This window comes from Ptychodera flava, chromosome 8 (genome assembly GCF_041260155.1).
Source record: "Ptychodera flava strain L36383 chromosome 8, AS_Pfla_20210202, whole genome shotgun sequence".
NCBI lineage: Eukaryota > Metazoa > Hemichordata > Enteropneusta > Ptychoderidae > Ptychodera > Ptychodera flava.
In genome coordinates this window covers 21,371,806-21,387,556 of record NC_091935.1, presented here as the reverse complement: position 1 = coordinate 21,387,556, position 15,751 = coordinate 21,371,806, and the positions used below count along the sequence as shown (strand labels likewise).

The 15,751-nt window shown below is 37.9% G+C and overlaps 1 protein-coding gene across 1 annotated transcript; it reads left to right on the top strand.

Annotated features, from left to right (window-relative positions):
* The first annotated feature begins 5,635 nt into the window (after positions 1-5,635).
* LOC139138020 (kelch-like protein 30) lies at positions 5,636-15,407 on the top strand. Its single transcript, XM_070706240.1, has 2 exons — positions 5,636-5,731; positions 14,403-15,407. Exons 1-2 carry the CDS (start codon positions 5,636-5,638, stop codon positions 15,405-15,407), a joined length of 1,101 nt encoding a protein of 366 aa, XP_070562341.1.
* The last annotated feature ends 344 nt before the right edge of the window (positions 15,408-15,751 follow it).

Genomic DNA, 15,751 nt, shown 5'->3' with positions numbered 1-15,751 from the left:
GTTACAAGTCTATGGTTGTGTAAGAAATTTGATTTTGGAATCTCACCAAATGTCAATTCACTATGCATGGCAGTCTATAAGTGTGTGCGTATTTTGTTGGTGATTTCCTATTCAGGAAATATCACACGGACAATCAAAGTTTGGCCATAATATCAGCTTCTGTCAAAAGTGACCCTCCCCCCAAGATAGGTTTATAAAAAGTGACCCTCCCCTTGAACTGTTTTCTAAAAAGTGACCCTCCCCAATTCCCCGGCCCACCCCCTGTAATTACTGAAGGCTCCCTAAGTGTCAAATTCGTCAACAACCCGCTTCACTTCCTCGTAAAATATACCCGACTCGCCACTTTCATCTTCAATATTAAATAGCTTACAAAAGTGGTTAAACCAATCTTGACTTGGAATATTTGTTAAGGGACTCGGACTGCTTGTTTTCAGCAATGACCAGAATGTTTTTGAATCATGTTGTTCAGCTGAATCAATTAATTTTTTCTTTTCTTTTGTTTCGAAATCTTTCCTTTTTGCTGAAATCAATCTCTGGTACTCAACCTTATGCCTTTTCAAAATCTGTAATATTTCCATTGATATTTGGCACCTAAATTTATTTAACGATCTAGTCGCTTGATTTTTAGCATCCTTACATTCTTGATCATACCATGTTTTTCTACCAGGCTTGTCACCAGAAGGATGTGACACCCCTTTACCCCAATTGAACACTTTTTTCATATCATTTGCAGCTGTGTACAACATTTTAATGATAATATCAATACTACCATGAAAATCATCGTTACCTACACAAGTGAAAAAATTTTCAAACAAAATGTTTGCAGTTTCACTACTCCAAAATCTATTGAAATTCTCACTATAAATATCATTCCATACAATTTTTGTGCTAGATGAAGCACTGATAAAACGAGAAGTTAGAGAATGTTGTCTCACTTTAACAGAAGACGATTTACCTTTGAACCTGAAAATCAGTGGTTGGTGGTCAGAATCAATTCTACACCCGACGAAAAAATCCGATATCTTTCATTGTTACTGAATTACAAATAAGGTAATCAACAACACTGCCACCTTTACTGGTTATGCAAGTAAAGTCGCCACTGTCATCTAAATATCTACCATTCACAACCTCAAGCCAGATGTTTTACATAATTCTAAAAGGTAATTACCATATTGATTTTTACTATGGTCAACAGATTTTCTCACTAGCAGATCATCTTCCACTGAAAAGACATCATCACATGGGATAAAAGACACATTTTCAAGAGCTACATAATCGATATCGTTTGCAGTTCTGGCATTAAAATCACCACAGATCAAGAAGTGATGGTCTGGGTAGAGTTGGGAATATTTGGCGTAATCATTTTCTAAATATTCAAACAGTGATTCATCAGCATATAATGAAGACCCTGCTGGCGAAAAATAAACAATGCCAACCACAAAACGTAAATCGTCTGTAGTTTTGAATTTTACCCACAATAAATCACACGATAAACTTGGTAGTTTAGAGATGGACAAAACACAATCACAACGATAAAATAATGCAACACCACCAGAAAATCTACCATGATGATGTTTCTTAGGACGGATACTAGAAATGTACTTGTACCCATCCAGTATAAACACATCAGATTCAGTTGCCCATGTCTCGGTAAGGCAAACAATTTGCAACTGTTTGAGATAGATGATGAAGTCAGGATTTGACCATTTGGATTTAATATTATTTACATTCCAACACACAACATCCACAGTTTTCATTCCACTATGTTCTACATCGTAACACATAGGGCTCTGGGTAGTGTGTCCGCTCTTTTCATCAGGATTCAACATGGTGTTCGTGTTATTGTTGAGTTGGCCTCGGCCATGTCCCTATCTTTGCTTGAATAATTTCACCTCATCCACTTTGTCGTCGTAGATGTAATCTTCTCCTTCAATTACCAGCTTATCATATCTTAGCGTTGCTCTTTCCCCCTCGTTTATAGCTTCGTTCATCTTTGGCGATAATTTTCTTCTTTTCTCTTTCACCATATCCGAAAAGTCTTCTCCTATTCTTATTCCGGTATCTATTGCGCGTCTTGTCTGCTTCCATACTTTCAGAACTTTCGCTTTATCTTTAAATCGGCTGAATTTCGCTATGATTGGTTGCGGTTTGGCACGAGACGCCGTCAGTCTGTGCACTCTTTCGAATTCCACATTTTCCTCAACTTTTAAAGTGTCTGTGATAAAAGCTTTCACTTTCTCTTCAGACTGTGTCAGGACTCCTTACTGCTTTGCTCAACACCATATATTAAGTTATCTCTCTAGATTGACCAACCTCTTTGTCCATTTTAAATTCCATTTTATCCACCTTTTCACTCAACTGCCTATTCTCTACTTCTAGACTGTTGATTCTTTCATGAACTCCTTCCACTTGACCATTCAAAATAAACACGTATTGCTCCATTCCGCTCGCAGATGTTCAACATTACCTGTTATTTGTACTTTGTAAAGTCATATTTCTAAGGCAAGTTTTTAAATTTGGATTAACAGTATCAGTCTAAGCCAACTTGAGTTAAATCTAAATCTGGCCAGGTCAATTGCTCCTGCCGAAGAGCACACAAAATGACGATCATGAGAGAGTAGGCAAATTGTGAATTCTGGCTAATTGCCATATTGTAAAAAACTGAGTACAGTGACGTACCAAAAATTTGTTTCAAAAGTACAAGACATATATGAATTAGATGCTACTCAAAATTGATAATATTGGAAGGTTAAAATATTCCATCAAATAAATGTTTTAATCTCTGAAATTTTGGGTGTAATAATGGCAAATTTGGTTAAAAAATAAATAATTCCATCTAGTCACATATTTTTTCATTTAGTCTTTACTGTTCAAAGTTTTACTTTTGTATTATTTTATGACGTGAATATGAAAATTTAGAAAATTGAACATGGTGACCCTATCTTTTTCTTTAATATTATTCTCATATGCCAGAAAGTCTCCTGGTCTTCCATGTGTTGCTCTCTGGCCTAATCTTGTGTACAAGTATGTTCACTGTCATGAGCGTCATTTGACACAAACTCTTCTTCAACTACCATGTACATCAGAGTCAGAGCTATCTCTATCACTGCTCAGGTATGCAGTGACAGTGACACTGCAGTAGCAGGGTAGTATCTGATAGTGACACTGCCCGTAGGCAGTTGGGTGTAATAATGGCAAATTTGGTTAAAAATAAATAATTCCATTCAGTCACATATTTTTTCATTTAGTCTTTACTGTTCAAAGTTTTACTTTTGTATTATTTTATGATGTGACTATGAAAATTTAGAAAATTGAACATGGTGACCCCATCTTTTTTCTTTAATATTATTCTCATATGCCAGAAAGTCTCCTGGTCTTCCATGTGTTGCTCTCTGGCCTGATCTTGTGTACAAGTATGTTTCACTGTCATGAGCGTCATTTGACACAAAACTCTTCTTCAACTACCATGTACATCAGAGTCAGAGCTATCTCTATCACTGCTCAGGTATGCAGTGACAGTGACACTGCAGTAGCAGGGCAGTATCTGATAGTGACACTGCCCGTAGGCGGTAGCTGTATTAACTTTGATAATTTTGACAATATTTTTGTTCAGTTTATACAACTACGTTCTTGTTCTACTCCCTACAGCATGTTGAACTGTCCAGTATTCAGCTTGCTATCACAGCCTATGTATGTGTACCATGCATTTGTATCACTGACAACTGACTGTCACTGATTAAATTATCACCTAATACATATTTATATATACAGGCTTTGTCGACAAACTAATGTTGTGTGTTTGATTATGCTGTAGGGAGACAGCAAGAAATTGTAGTTGATACATTACATAGAAATATTGCAAACATCAACAGTTGTAGCTTCTGCCCTGTTACTAGGATCGTTTGGTTTATTACGACAAATCACACGCGTTTAGATTTTTTTCGAGATAAAAGTCATGAAATGTGACAAATGGGTCTAGATTTTGTTAAATGATTACTAACATTACAACAATTGGATGACATAAAATGGTATTCAGTTTCATTGAATTACCAGCACAAATTTGGAGTTGGAAGATGTAAAACATGAAAGGGAACCAAAAAATTTTCGAGCCCCCCTTACAGGTAGAGCAAAATTTTCAAGCCCCCCTCTACTACCCCAAAATTTTCGAATCCCCCCCCCCCTGAATTCCTCCAGCCCCCCAACCATTTTTGTGAACGCAGCCTAATCAGTCCTGATCGAGTACACTGGAAGGTGTAGATTTACTATAATGCCTGATGTCATGATTGTCAAAGTACTGTAATATTCGAAAATACGGTCATCGAATCTACTTTTTTTAGCCCATGTTGAATTTCGCCTACTTATGTTGAAATGTTCATCTTTAACCGGGGGGGGGGGGGGGGGGGGCATGGAGTGGGGTGGGGTGCTAGAGGATGTTGGTCTTTTTCGTCTTTTTGTGGTCCCCTTGAAAGTCTTTCAGAAAAAAACCGCACCCTCCAGAGAACTCTTTTCTTCTATGTCTTCTACTTCTACCTATGTCTTCTACACTTCTACCTTGGCCTGTATGTGTAAGCATGTAAATGATAAAAATAACTCATTAGAAGTCACACTTTAATGAGAACACTTCTTTTGAAGCAAGTAATATGTTTTCATACATGTGATGCTTTAACATTCTATCCAATGTAGAATAAAGAAAATAAGAAAACTAATCATAAATATTAAAATAAGAAATTCAATAAAAACTGTAAAAACTAGAAAAAGATATGTTTATGTAAAGCACTGTGCCCATCCCAAACAGAAAACAGCGTGACATAGATAAAGAAGAAGACATTAACTTAATCAAACATGGGACTATTGAAATACAAGAAAACACTCTATGTAAACTGTGCCTTGAATATTTTTAAAAAAGTGACAGGCTTACATGTAATTGTGAAACGAGATGTATTGGAAGTACTATTTTCACAATATTCCCGAAAGATTAATATACAAATGTCTCGTCCAAAACTTTTGGACAAATATTTATTTTTGTTTTGTAATGGTAGAACTCTGACGTCATCACGTATTAGTCCTATTTTTCTATTCATTTACTGTGTATTGTATGACAGCTTTGTTAATACCAGTAAATGTTGTGACGTCATCCCCCGATTACTACGTTGCCGACAATGTATCCGATTATCCAGCATTGAGGCCCCAGATGTTTTCTACATCTACAAACTTAAACATAAAACGAATAGTTCTACTTTCACACTGAAATATCTTGCTGTTTTCCATTTACGAAACAGTTCGCAATGCGTCATTCTAAATCACATAGGCAGCTGTTCCAGTTTGGTCCTAAATATCATGAGCCATCTACGGTAATCTGGAACTTAAATTTTAAGACCATTATGGATGCTGCAGAGTCTTTTGCAAGGAAATGGGCAGCTCTGAAGAAGTTCACGTAGAATGCCTTTCGGACTGGTTAAGTGCTGTCCGAGATAAGGTAAACGCCCGCACTGTACGTCTTCGTGCTTTAAATACAGTCATCAACACGAAATTAGCCTTTGGTGACCCTGCAGTACGTGCATGCCTATGTGTCGTGCATGGCCCTAAATATCGTGAGCCACCTACGGTAAACCGGAACTTAAATTTTAAGACCATTATGGATGCTGCAGAGTCTTTTGCAAGGAAATGGGCAGCTCTTGAAGAAGTTCACGTAGAATGTCTTTCGGACTGGTTAAGTGCTGTCCGAGATAAGGTAAAAGCCCGCACTGTACGTCTTCGTGCTTCAAATACAGTCATCAACACGAAATTAGCCTTTAGGTGACCCTGCAGTACGCGAATGCCTAGGTGTCGTGCATGATGAATATGTTGTCGTACCTGCAGACAAAACCTCTAAAAACACACACACACGCACATCAATTCTCAAAATTTTCACAGGATCTAGGACTAACTGAACTGTTGTGAATTTATCCATTATTATCACAGAAACATGTTTTAATTTACCTCAGTTCAATGACCATTTTGACAGTTAAACATACCATATTCATGCTTTTCATTAGAAGCTGGCAGCTGGAGAAATGACACAAGAAGGTCACAGATTTTCCGTTCCTGTATATTCATTTGTCTTCAGTCTCTGGCAAACAGAACTGTTTTTCACAAATTGTATTGTCATTGTTTGGTTGTTGAATATTGTGACATAAATACTGATCATGCAAAAAATGTAAAAAAATATTGCAGCGTTCAATGTTATTTTCAAACAGTTTTACCAAGTGCAAATAACCTGGAACTCCTCTCAGATTGCACCATTAAACACATCAATTTCTCAAAATTTCCAATACGAGAGGGGGAAACCCCCTCTCGTGCTCTCCCCCTTGGGGTATTCTAACAGTTTCACTTAGTAAAAAAATTAAAAAACACCTCTCAGATTGCACCAGACTGCACCATTGCACACATCAATATCTTAAAAATTTCCATGCAAGATAGGGGAAAGCCCCTGTGACACTTTCCCCCTAAGCCTCTCGCGTGTTCTCCCTCTGTACTTTCAAATTCTGCCTGGTCAGATATCCTAGTGAAAACCCTGTCATAATACCCATCCAAATTAAACAATATACTAAAAGGTTAGATACTGCGTGAGCTATATCTTTATTTTATTGTGACTTTCAATTTCATTTTGATGGGTTCACCTTTTTTAACCATCATGAGATAACTGATGATAGTCTAGCAGAGTACATCAGGATTTCATGGTCTTTACTGTTGCTGTATTTTGTAAAATTTTACAATTACATGTATTGTATTTAACTTTTCTAAGCTGGGGGGAAGTCAGTCAAATTTCAGAATTAGAGAGGGGAGTTACTCAAATTCATCATGGTTGGGGGGGGGGGTGGCACTCGAAATTCCTGAGTTTCAGGCCGTAAATAATGAAGGCTCCCTTATATACAACGCATTACAAACTTGATGACAAAATAAAAAAAAAATTGCACTGCTACTCAATTTGAAAAAAAAAATTGATGCAGCTCTGACAGTAGAAAAAAAAATTGCTGTCACTGTGACATGAAAAAAAAAAATTTGCTCCCATACCCATTTCCTCCATACATACCCCCCCCAAATCAAATGGTTCTCCCCATAGAGGGAGGCATTTGACATTTTTTTAGGGTACTTAGGGGGGGATCTGAAAAAAAATTCAATCGAGATTCCGCCAGCCCCCCCCCCCCCCCCCCCAATCGTTATTTGTGAACGCAGCATAAACTGATCCGCGTTTAGTGCCCGGTAAATCTCTCAAATATAAAGTACAAATTCACTGATTTAGCAGTTTCAGCATTCACAGGCGATTGTCCGTTTTCTGCGTTGAAGTTGTATGCTGGATTGCATAACACATGTATATATGGCGGTAACTCACTGAACTGTCCGTCACATGGTTTTGGCAAGTGTGCATCAAAACGTCAAATTACTGACTGAAAATATATAAGCGGCTTAATAACAGTATTAATAAAGGAGTTCTTACTTCTTTGCAAGACTACTGAAAACTTTGAACAGTTATTCGGCAAACAGACAAGAAATCGGCTGATTTCACTGGAACAGCGTCCGTACAGTGTATAGTGCAGTGTTACAACTGTAAACAGAAATGGCGGCATAGCCAATATTATTAAACAAAAGAATCATACTGTCTGAGCGTGAGGGCGGGCTTCATCTCCCTACATGTCTATTTCTCAGCGTACCATAGAGGCGACATTGGAAAGCTTAATATTTTGCAATATAGAACACTGTAAGAAGCAAACAAGAAACTAATATTATTGAATATTTCATGCTAACATGACTTGTGTCAGGTTTACTTTGCAATGGATGTCTATTCTGGCTACTGAATTACAGTGACAGTATGAAGATGTGACTGACAGTCTTTTTGGATTTTTTTTCTGTAGGCCTATATCAAGAAATGTATGTGTTGAGAACAAGAAAACTGGTCATTTGAAGGGCTGACTTTTTCAGTATTTTTGTGTAATACATCAATAGCAGTGTCTTGTTTAACTCCCAAAAGCATGTTGAAACACCAACTATTTAATTTGTAAAATAACAATGCTGCTTACACTTATGACTGAGTTTAAGCTGATTGCTGTGTACCCATATATACTTTGGGGAGTAATTAAAGCAAGTGTGACAAAAAACAGTGATGAAAAAATATGAAAAGTTACAGCCTATGGCATTTAACATGTTACATTTATTAGTATACAACAAACTGTAATGGATAAAAACGACAAATTTATAAACAAGTGTCAAAGTGTTCTTTTTTTAATATAGATTATTTGTATAAGGATATCTCATCATTGTCTCATTAATATTAAGAAGTCAAGTTGTCCCTCTGAAGATGATATGAATGTTTCAGTTCATTGACCCCCTAAGACGAATCATTAACCACTCAGTCTGTTGGAGATGGCCATTTGCATGAATGGTTCTTTATTCCATTCAATAAATAGTTACTGTAGAAATATGCAAGATTTCTTTTCAATCCTTTCCAGTATTCAAAATCAAATTCTATTCTCTCTAAGTGGAATCCATACATAGAAAAAACAAAAAAATCACACCACTTTTTCTCAGCAATTGCCATTTGACCTTGTACCTGGCTATAATATGAGGCAGTGTGTTTTAGTTTTGTTATTCCATTAGCAGATGTCAGGTAAGCTAAATTTGTATGACTTGGCACTAAATCTGAAACTGATATTGGACATTTGCATTCTAATAGACCAATTCCACAGCAATCACATTTCACTACTGCATCAGGGCTTGCTCCTAGAAAGATACTGGTTTTATCAATGAATAAGCCACACTCAATGAGATGGATATTCTTATGACCTCTCTCTTTCATAGTTTTCAAATAATTTTCTTTAGCTACAGATTCCATTCGTCTCCCAAATTTGAGTGATAAAATATTTGGATTTAGAGAAACACATCCAAGCAACCGACATACCAAATATTTTGTTTCTATTGATTTTGGGTCGTCAGACATCTGTATTGTGTTAACTTTTGTAAATACAGAATGAAAGTTAGAAGCAGTTATGCGCCCTTTCCTGTGTTCAATCCATAGTTCATTTTCATTTTGTCCAATGGTGCTTGTTTCAATCGCTGAAATGGTCTCATTACTGTATTTTGGCAAGTCATTGATGTCAGTAATATCTGAGTGAATTATCATTTCATAAAGTGTTGGTGGCAGTGGTGCAGAGAAATTACCTGAAAAGGTTTGTTTCAAATTATCAAATGAGGTGTCTCTCTGTGCTGATATTTCAGAAAAAATCACTGAACCTGGAGATAACATCCTAGCTTTATCAAGGAAAGTGTGAAATGTCATATTAGTAATTGCTTTTTAACTATGCAAGCTCTCATTCAAAACAAGTGATGGCATAATTTCCTTTGTGTTTCAGTGTCACCTTACATTTGGTGCCTAAGTCAATGAACTTTGAACTCAACGCAGAACAAAAGTAAAAACTGGACAGCTAGGCGTTTGCTTATTGCTTACTACTTTGCGTGAAAAAAAAATCACGTCTGACATTGTAACTTGTTAAAGAAATTGTGATTGTACAGTTTACCACTTTATCAGGATAACATATTCAATTTTAAGAAACAAACGAAGTTTGTGAACATTTATAACCAGACGGTAGATCAGATAGGAGACGTTTGAAATGACATCAAAACAGCGGCCGATTTCGATTGCCCCGGCCGACCGCCATAATAAACAATAGACTCAGACACAGCATACAACACGGACTTCGTGCATAGAAAGTTTCCGGTATCATGCACACTGAGTGACTGTCGATCAAAAATTTGTTACAAAGTCTCTCTCCCTTGCTAGACCCTAACCTAGTCGCGTGTATGTGACCCGTTGCATCTGTTTACAAAGTATGTGCTTCCAGTTGTAGCCCATGCACAGCTTTCTTTCTTAAAGCAGTTTAGAAAATTGCTGGGCGTGTCCTCTACTCAACAGTAAGATTAGAAGAGGGCAGATTTATTTTTCTTTTGCTTGTTTAAAGCGGTTTCCCACTTTCTTTTAGCCCAAGATCAGCAGGTTCGCTGCGGTGCCTTGCTGCATGTTTATCAAAAGAAATTGTTGTAAAGCTTCAACATCGCTGTGATAACTTAACATCACGAATCGATTCAAGACCCAATTTTCAAAATAGATCAGACTTTCTCTATATACATCATCACAGGTACAGAAAACAGACCTAGCCTGCACATCGATAATAGCTCCGGACCCGTAGCGTAGCCCCATCGGCGCAGCGTGTTATGTAGTACATGGCATGACCTGTAGAATCACATCACGGGAGTGGTTATACGCCAACAGTTTAACCACCGAAATAAACATTTGAAGCGACACCTGTGCTGCTTCTGTGATATTTCATTAATTTTGTTTTCCTGTCATTATAGTAAATGCAGTTTTATAAGCCTAAGGGAAGTTAAGAGGCATTGATGGACAAGTGTAACCAGCACACGGTCGGTCCTTCTGGAGAAGGACCGTGGTGTCGGGTCCGTGAAGTTTGTTACTTATTCCTTTTTCCTTATTCGAAAGTGAAGTTTGTTACTTATTCCTTTTTCCTTATTCGAACTTGAAGTTTGTTACTTATTCCTTTTTCCTTATTCCATGTTCAAAATGTGAAGTTTGTTAGTTATTCCTTATTACTTATTCCTTATTCAAAGCTATCGAAATCTGAAGTTTTTTACTTATTCCTTTAATATTCGAAATCTGAAGTGTGTGACTTATTCCTTATTCGAAATCTGAAGTTTGTGACTTATTCCTTATTCGAAATCTGAAGTTTTTACTTATTCCCTATTCGAAATCTGAAGTTTTTTACTTATTCCTTATTCAAAATCTGAAATTTGTTACTTATTCCTTATTCGAAATCTGAATTCGTGTTTTCAGATTGAAGATTTCGAATAAGGAATAAGTCACAAACTTATAGGACTTATAGGTTTGGTCATGTCCGTGCGTGCGTGTGTGCGTGCGTCCGTCCGTTCACGCAGATATCTCAGAGATGCCTGGAGCGATTTCATTCAAACTTGGTACAAGGATTACTTCATATGTCATACAGATGCACGTCAATTTGTTTTGTGATACGATCCAATATGGCCGCCAGGCGGCCATTTTATTACGATTTTTTCATGTATAGAGCCATTACTCAGGCATGTTTAACCAATTTATTCAAAAATGGTACAAGGACATTGACCAATGTCATAGACATGCAGGTCAATTTGTTTTGTGATACGATCCAATATGGCCGCCAGGCGGCCATTTTATTACGATTTTTTCATGTACAGAGCCATTACTCAGGCACGTTTCAACTGATTTTATTCAAAGTTGGTACAAGGTTATTGACAAATGTCATAGCTGTGCACGTCAATTTGTTTTGTGATACGATCCAAAATGGCCGCTGTGCGGCCATTTTATTACGATTTTTTCATGTACAGAGCAATAAATAACTCAGGCATATCTCAACCAATTTTATTCAAAGTTGATACAAGGACATTGACCTATGTCATACATATGCACGTCAATTTGTTTTGTGATACGATCCAATATGGCCGCCAGGCGGCCATTTTATTACGATTTTTTCATGTACAGAGCCATTTCTCAGGCATATCCGCATGTTTCAACCGATTTTATTCAAAGTTGGTACAAGGACATCGACCAATGTCATAGCTATGCACATCAATTTGTTTTGTGATGCGATCCAATATGGCCACTGTGCGACCATTTTGTTACTATTTTTTCATGTCCTGAACCATAACTCAGACATGTATCAAGCGAATTCATTCAAAAGTATTTTTATCACAGACCTAATGAAGAGGACTCTATCCTCTCTGAGGACATGAGCCGACATGTACAGTAATATCACGTACCGTTATTCTTTATTAAATAATTAAGTCATGTAGACATTCTACACATTGATGATTATGCAGTGCGTTCGCTGGGCCCGAGCCAGGCAGCCATAGGTACAATGCCAGTCAATATGTAGGCCTATAGGCCTACACTAATATCGCGTACGGTGATTCTTTTATTGAATAATCAAGTCGTATATAGACATTCTACATATTAAATACGATTATTATCCCAGCAATGTGCCAAGCGCCTGTGCCTCCAGTGGAGCTAGCGCAGTGTATACTTGGCGGTGCGGTACAGTACGGCATCGCTCCTTTAGTTTACATTTTAAAGGAAAAATTTCACATTCTCATACTACCTACTCCTTTATCGAATGTTGCAGAATGATAATATATCAATACAATTTTTGAAATCGTGAATGTACATGCCCCTGGTCACTCATTCGCTGTATCGTAGTACAAACAACGGTAGATCCGATGTGTGAAGTTGTCTTCATTTCCTGTATAGCCTGGTTTATAGTCACCTCGTCCGAGTGCCAATTTAATCAATGACGTTTTGACCGTGTGCATGTCCGTAACACCGATAAAGTCAGGCATGGTTGTCTGAGAGACACGGACCTCAATGCTCGCCGGTTTCGGAGATAAACTTGAGCGTTGCATGATGGGATACTTTAACTATCGCCGCCGTTAAAATAAATCCTTGCTCTTGCCGGAAAAACGTTTACTCTTCCGCAAAAATGTTTCTCTGTCGCACAAGAAAGAGTTTGCTATGCATAATAGGTAATTGCGCCCTCACATGAAACATTTCTTCGTGTAACTAAATTGCACATTCAAGAACAGTGAGTGTGACTTTTCGTTCTTTCTCAGTTCTGTTTTACCAAATTCTTAAATCATGCTTAATTTAGAAAATGTCTCTTAAAGGAGTTAATTTGTTGTCTTCAGATAATAATTTCGCCCCATTTAAAAAAACAGTTTTATTGAATGTATTTCAATGTGCTGCTCTGAGAAAATCTTTTGCCATAGAGAAATTAATTCTATTCTTTGAATATAAAAGTTTTCTTTAAAGAATTAATATTTTCTGCTCTAGGAACATAAACGTTATATCATCCGTTTAAAGCTCCATAAGCTCTATCTTTTGGCTATTTTTTCAGAACTTTTGTTTTGTGGTTTCCCTACACTTTCTGCATTGAATCCCTAAACTGTAATTTAATGCCAAGTATTTAGCATATCAACACAACCTATATGAGTATAATCTCCATTGTTATTGTTGAAAATTGTATTCAAGTCCGGACTAGAATTCATTTGTAAACAATATACAATGATCACTACACACATACAAGCTGTGTTGACAAAAAGAATACTCGAAATTTCAACATGACAAACGGATTAGGGTCAGACACAGTAGTTGATATACAGAAGCAGAATATTGAAAAACTTGCCATAAGTTACAGCTTATGTCCCTTTAAGTAACACAGTTCGTACCCAGAAAAAATCTAAAACGAGTTTTGAGTTGGTACTCTTGAACATTTTATACTTTTGAGAAAAAATATTTTGCTGAAAGTTAAAGTTACGCCTGTTTATTTTTTAAAAGTTAAAGTTTTAAAAGTTGAAGTCTTTTTTAAGTAAAGTACATATTTATCATTCTATAAGGTATATGACAAAACATTTACGGCCCTGATACGGGTTTTGCAGACCTTGGTTTACACGGACCCTTTTATGTGTTAGGCACTCAGGATGACTGTAGGCCCTACTTTGGTGTGTTAGTATGATTTGCATATGTAGTCCTTTTGGGGCTAACGTTGTTTTCTGTCAAGCGTAATTGTTAGATTGCTCCCGAATTTGTTGTCTAGTTTTGTATTGATACCGTTATTATAAAAAAATCGCATATTCACTTTTCAAAGAATGTTTTTGAATTGTTTTCAGATGAACTTTTTAAGTACCAAACCTATGCAAATTAGCTAAAATAGGTGAATTCCTGCAAATTGTTATAACTCTGTAACCACAGATCCAAATTTTGTTTTGAAACTTGATATGCAGGTTCCTTTGTGTGACCTTAGATAGGCGTGTTCAAATTGTAATGAACTTTGCATTTTTGTGTTTTTTTGTACTGAAATTTTAGTCACAATCAAACCTAACATTGTTCGGATTATGATAATTATGTAATTCTTTGTTTAATTATTAGTATTTCTCACGGCAATACTCTAATCGAAGTTTGATTTTTTCACATTGCGGGCAGAGTTTATCTTCATAAGTACTTGTTTCATATTATATTTGCAGTGATTTTTTTCTACATATCAAAGTACACTGTCAATAAACCATTCGACATGGTCAATTAACAAGTAATGAAGTAGCCTTTTCTATCACTCTCTAAATTCCAGATGTATGTGTAAAAGAACCCAGTGGAGCACCATGAACGATTGCACCATGTCATCTGGAACAGAAGATAAAACGAGCAAGAGTCACGACTCTTTGCTGAAACTCATGAGAGAAATGAACAGGTTACGTCAAACGTCAACTTTTACAGATGTCTGCCTATACGCTGATCGCGTAGCCTTCCCTTGTCACAGAGTTGTTCTAGCATCTGCCAGTCCCTACTTCCGCACCATGTTCTCTGGGGAGTTCGTCGAGAATCGCGAGGACACGGCGTCACTATCCATGGTGTCAGCCCATCGTCCCTGGAGTCTGTGCTTGAGTATGTCTACACCGGAACGACACAAATCACCAATGACAATGTCGAAACGATCCTCAGCGCTGCAAGCTTGTTCTTGTTGGATGATCTTGAGCACAGGTGTGTCGAGCATCTAAAAGAAAACTTATACTTCGATAATTGCATTCGTGTGCTCAAGTTGTCGTCTGCGTATTCTACAAGTTGCTCTGTTCTGCGGAAGACAGCTTGGGTCTACGCAGTCCACAACTTGCCCGAAGTTATGAAAAGCGACGATTTTGTGAATTTGAGCGAAGACGAACTACACCAGTATCTACGAGAAGCTCGCCTGTACATAGATCCCCATGTACCCCTCTTTGAGGCAATTCTGAAATGGTGGCGCTTTGATGGAAGCCGCTCCCTTCCAAGAGCGCTGAGCATTGCCGGAATATCCATTGAACTCGCAACCTCTCAAATCCCTAATGATGAACTCAGTGCACTGATTCAAGAGACTGCAGGAGACGCAGGTGATAAGGAGAACCCTCCTCTCATCGATGAAGTGGTGGTTATCGTCGGCGGATATTCATGTCCCGATAGCCTTGCGTGGAATTCGAGGACGGTACGCCGTCGCAGGTGCACTGGCCGCCAAGTCATCAGCTACAACGGCGCTCGGAGACAATGGTGTGAATTGCCAGATATACCATCGATAAACGGAGGCGAACTTTCGGCTGCAGTAGTTCACAACAACATCATCGTGATGTTATCTGATTGTCCAGTCGCTTGGAAATACTTAGCCACGGACGAGTCTTGGACGGAGATCAAGGGTGTCGGTGACCAGCGTAGAGATTACTGTCTCCAAGCTTGCCACGGGTATATCTATCGTATCGGGGTAGAGCTAGCCTATGTGCAGCCGTTGATGCTCAGGTAATGCGCTATGATCCTATGCGTGATCACTGGCAAGTTGTTGAGCCAATGGTCCATGCGGTGGAATTTCCCAATGCTGTCAACATTGGCACCAAACTGTACGTGATTGGAAGTCTCGCAGACACGCTAATGTTGCAAATGAAATGTTTCTCCGCGGACTCAGGTGGCTGGACTTTGGTTTACACTCTCCAAAACTGGCCTAGTTCTTTGTCAACCCCGATCGTGTCACTTAAGGGCCTGATCTACATTCTCAATGGCAAAAGCACAGACGTCATGTGCTATAACCCGGAGAGCGGTAGCGGCGACTTCACAGCTCCCAGAAAACAAAGCCGACGGTTCTACAGTGCC